Consider the following 3847-nt stretch of genomic DNA (forward strand, 5'->3'; position numbering starts at 1 on the left):
CCGGCCCGTTGACAAGTATGGCAATACCTATTTTCCTTCCCATGTTTCAATTTTCCCGTGTTCCTGCTTTCCCTCCAACCCATCTGGTACAATCGCGCGCTAATGAGCGTCCCACCGTACCAATTAAAGCGACACAAGACGATGGAAAGAGATGATCCGGCTTTTCCGGTGCCGCTCGAATTTTCCAGGTGGTCCTTATTAGCAAGCCAGTTGTATCCTTGATATACAACTTTGCTTTGACGTTTGCCGCAATTCACGATTTGCCCGGCGAATATGAATATGCTAACCAGGTAGGTTGCATTCTAATTAAGATACTTCTAGCAAAGGATGCTTGTGATAAACACTTATCGTGTACTCTTGTTAATTATTCATATGCCGACCAGGACCCGCCCACATGCGTGCCATCGAAACTAGTCTGCTTAAAGGTAGGACATTCGAGAAGTGGTGCATGGTGGTGGTGTCTCCCGAGACTCTCTCCCAATTCATCTATCATTTCTGTCGCCGTGTTGACCCCATTCAGTCCATGTACTCTCGTTTTGCTCCACTTTTCGTCATGTTTTTCATAATAGGGGCCAAAAGTGAACACCTCACTTATTCATTTTCTTAACCAAACGCCTTCTCTTTTTTCTCGACCCCCCATAACCCATACCGACCATCTGTTGGCATACGCCACTTCCGTGGCAGGTGCCTTTGTCCGGGAGAAGGAGGTGAAACGACGGATTGCTCACCTTCGATTCCCGCCCCTTATTGGGGAGGTTGAGACGGGAGAGGGCGGCAATCCATGGACCATAATTCATTTTTCCTCTCTTTTCTGTCAGCTTCTTCTGTCAGAAAGACGAATTGGGGAAGCTTTTTTTGAGACTGTCTCATCGAATTTTTTAAAAATTTTCTTTCTTTTTGGATTTTTCTATTCTTCAGTAATCCTTAAGCAGTGCTGTACAATATTCGAACTTTTACATTTGTGTTTTTTTTTAACTTCATTTTGTAAAAAGTCACAATGTCGTTGAATTTCGCAAATTTGTCCGGTCTTGAGTTACTGTACCTGTAGCCTTGTGGGTTACTGTATCTATAGCACTTGGGTTACTGTACCTTCATCTTGTGGGTTACTGTAGTTTTATTAATTTGCGATAATCATTTTGTGTATTTGAAAAATTGGCATGTTCTATCTCTCAAGTTATAACTAGCAATTCAACCTTCAGCATCTCAGAAAATGATCAAAATTCCAAATTTACCATAATCCTGATTTTTTTTTCAATTTTTCCTTTTACTCCTCTCCGCATAATTTGAATTCTTCTATCATTTTTCCTAAGTATTCCTTCTCGAGCCAACAAAATTGGCCTTATTTTTACTCTCCTACATCGTCTTGAGACAATAGACACTCCACGATTAATTGGTTGGTTGGCACGACCAGCCAATTCGGGTTGGTGCACCCTACCTGACCAGCCGGGTGGCTTAACGAGCTTCCTCCTCTCCTCCTCAGACACCATAGCAACCTTTGTTCGGAACACCCCACACCCTCTTTTGTTTTTACCTTCCCCGGTTTCAGAAGCTCACGATGAACAAGTTATGGCGATCTTCTTGTCTTCAAGTCTTGATATCTTTCTTGCTAATGCATCAGAATCAGGCAAAGGAGAAAGAGAGATTTGGTAAGTTTCTGGAGATTCTTAACCGCTTACCTTCTAAATTTCCAGTGGAAAGGGTGGATTGTATCGCTGACAGCTTCACTGTGGTGCTAAACAAATCCGATCCAGAAGTAATGAGAATGATTTCCAACCCGAAAGCTCAGCCAGTGGTGTACGTCTACGGCCATAAGACTCGTCACCCTTGTGGAACTTCCATGAAGGACGAGAAGGGACTCACAAACTACAATTTAACAATTCCATATGGAAGTGAATGTGATGTGACGCTCACGGACTTGGTAAGCTTGAATCAATCAAAGAGACTATTTGAAACACCGATTTTTTTAGCCATTCCATCGCTATGCTGAAACTACTGTGGTACTGGAAGATAACTCAGATCTATCGTTTGGAAAAACTACCAGGCTCAATCATGTCTTCTGTTTGTACACAAGGAGTGTCAAGACTATTCGATTCAGTGATGTTTCCAAGTGAGTTGATAGGTCTGATAGGACTTATAGGCTGATAGGGTAATCAGAATCAGTTGCTAAGTGTATTAGAAACTTTGATAGTTTGATGTTTTAAAACTGTGCTAATAGATTGTGATCCTCCATAAGTTTTTCAGGAATCTTTCAAAACCTAAAATTTGTTTTTCAGTGGTCATGAGGTGATGGTTTCAACCGGAGGAAAACCCAAACCAAAAGTTGAAATGCTGTTCCGATCCACAGACAGCGGGAAAACGTTACAAGCAGCTAGAGAAAACGAATACGTGGAGTTCTTCATAGCCTTGTCACCAGATTGTAAGTTGCTAAACAAAATTACAGTAATCTAATACCATTCTTCTAGCTGCTTATCATGGAATCTCTCCAAAAGAATGTACATTCAGCGATCGTGAAGATATCAGCGCGCCGGATGCCAAAAAGATCACATTCGTTCAAGGAGGGTGAGTGAAATCCTTTCCATGACCTTAAACACAATTTCCCGCGCGCAATTTGGTACACGTCTCATTAATTTCGACATCGTTTTGCTTCCGCTTAGCCTAGATACCCCAAAAAAAGCCATTAAAATTTCTTGCGCAAGCTGCACACATAACGAGGGTGTGTGTGCAGACATACCCAACATGTTGGTCGAACCTAATAAAAATTTGGTGCAAATTTGGCAGGTGTCCCGTGAACGGCATGAACGACATAATTGACCCATTGGCAAATGTGAACGACCAAGTGAGTTGGATTTATGTTCTTTGGGCACCTTTCTGGCTTCAAAAGCAGGAGTGGAAAGTGGAAGGGAAGTACCTAATTTATACATGTTCAGATCTACTTCTCCAAGTTCCGCACTTTCCGCTTCGGCAACCAGAGCACCGTATTCGTGCATTGCCAGGTTCAAGTTTGTCTTCAAAAGGAAGAATGCTCTAAGACATGCTACAAAAAAGTGAGCGACTCAAATCTCACCGCGGAACGACTACGATTCCGACACAAGCGAAGCGTCACAGATCTTCCGATTAGACGAGCCAGGTCTACAACATCAGACGACAATGGAGCTGTGGACTTGACCAACTCGATTACCGTAGTCAGTCAGACAGAATCTGCGGAATGTAAGAAGAAAAATTGAATCTTGAAAATTTTGAAAATTATGTTACAGTAATCTCCGCTCCAAGGGCAACGCCTCAACAAGTGTCATCGGTGGTGTACCCGGCAAGTGAACAAAAAAGGGAGCCATGTCCAAACTCGGAAATTCTGGGATTGATTCATATGGCTATCATTGGAACTATGGCCTCGTTATTGTTGTTCGCCACCGCTACAGCGATTTTCTTCGGGTGCAAATTGAGGAAGTTAAGAAAGGTAAGCAAATGATCTTGATAGAAAGAGAGAGAGACTAATCTAGCTTATACGGGAGTTGGAATTTTCAAATAAAACTTTGAGTTTAGAGGGTCAGTAATGGCGCGTCCAAAGTTCCCAAATCTGGGATTTCTGGGCCCAGAAAACAGTCCAAAGTGACGCCCAGATTCCCAAGATTTCCAATTGAGCAAAATTTGAACCAGTGCGACAATGTAATTGTTTATTGAAACAAAATATGCAGAAAAGCATGTAGATTCACATAAAAATAAATAAATTTTCAAAAAAAAGTACCTTTATCGAGAAAAACGTCAGGGCTCTCATCCTAAAAAAAAGAATAATTTTCCGATGGGTTTTTCTCGATGAAGAAACATTTTTTTGAAAATTTATTTATTTTTA

The 3847-nt window shown here is 41.6% G+C and overlaps 1 protein-coding gene across 1 annotated transcript in view; it reads left to right on the forward strand.

Annotated features, from left to right (window-relative positions):
• Positions 1 to 1555: 1555 nt before the first annotated feature.
• The window catches only part of Cbr-dyf-7, a gene marked incomplete at both ends in the record, with an annotated part of 3955 nt that continues 1663 nt past the window's right edge, over positions 1556 to 3847 (forward strand). Inside the window, 8 exons of the mRNA XM_002643380.1 lie at positions 1556 to 1646; positions 1692 to 1918; positions 1968 to 2107; positions 2274 to 2416; positions 2463 to 2559; positions 2779 to 2836; positions 2928 to 3207; positions 3255 to 3454. Coding sequence (XP_002643426.1) covers positions 1556 to 1646; positions 1692 to 1918; positions 1968 to 2107; positions 2274 to 2416; positions 2463 to 2559; positions 2779 to 2836; positions 2928 to 3207; positions 3255 to 3454 — 1236 coding nt within the window. The remainder of the gene's footprint in view (positions 1647 to 1691; positions 1919 to 1967; positions 2108 to 2273; positions 2417 to 2462; positions 2560 to 2778; positions 2837 to 2927; positions 3208 to 3254; positions 3455 to 3847) is intronic.

This window comes from Caenorhabditis briggsae (genome assembly GCF_000004555.2).
Source record: "Caenorhabditis briggsae complete genome, chrX, whole genome shotgun sequence".
In the NCBI taxonomy this organism is placed as follows: domain Eukaryota; kingdom Metazoa; phylum Nematoda; class Chromadorea; order Rhabditida; family Rhabditidae; genus Caenorhabditis; species Caenorhabditis briggsae.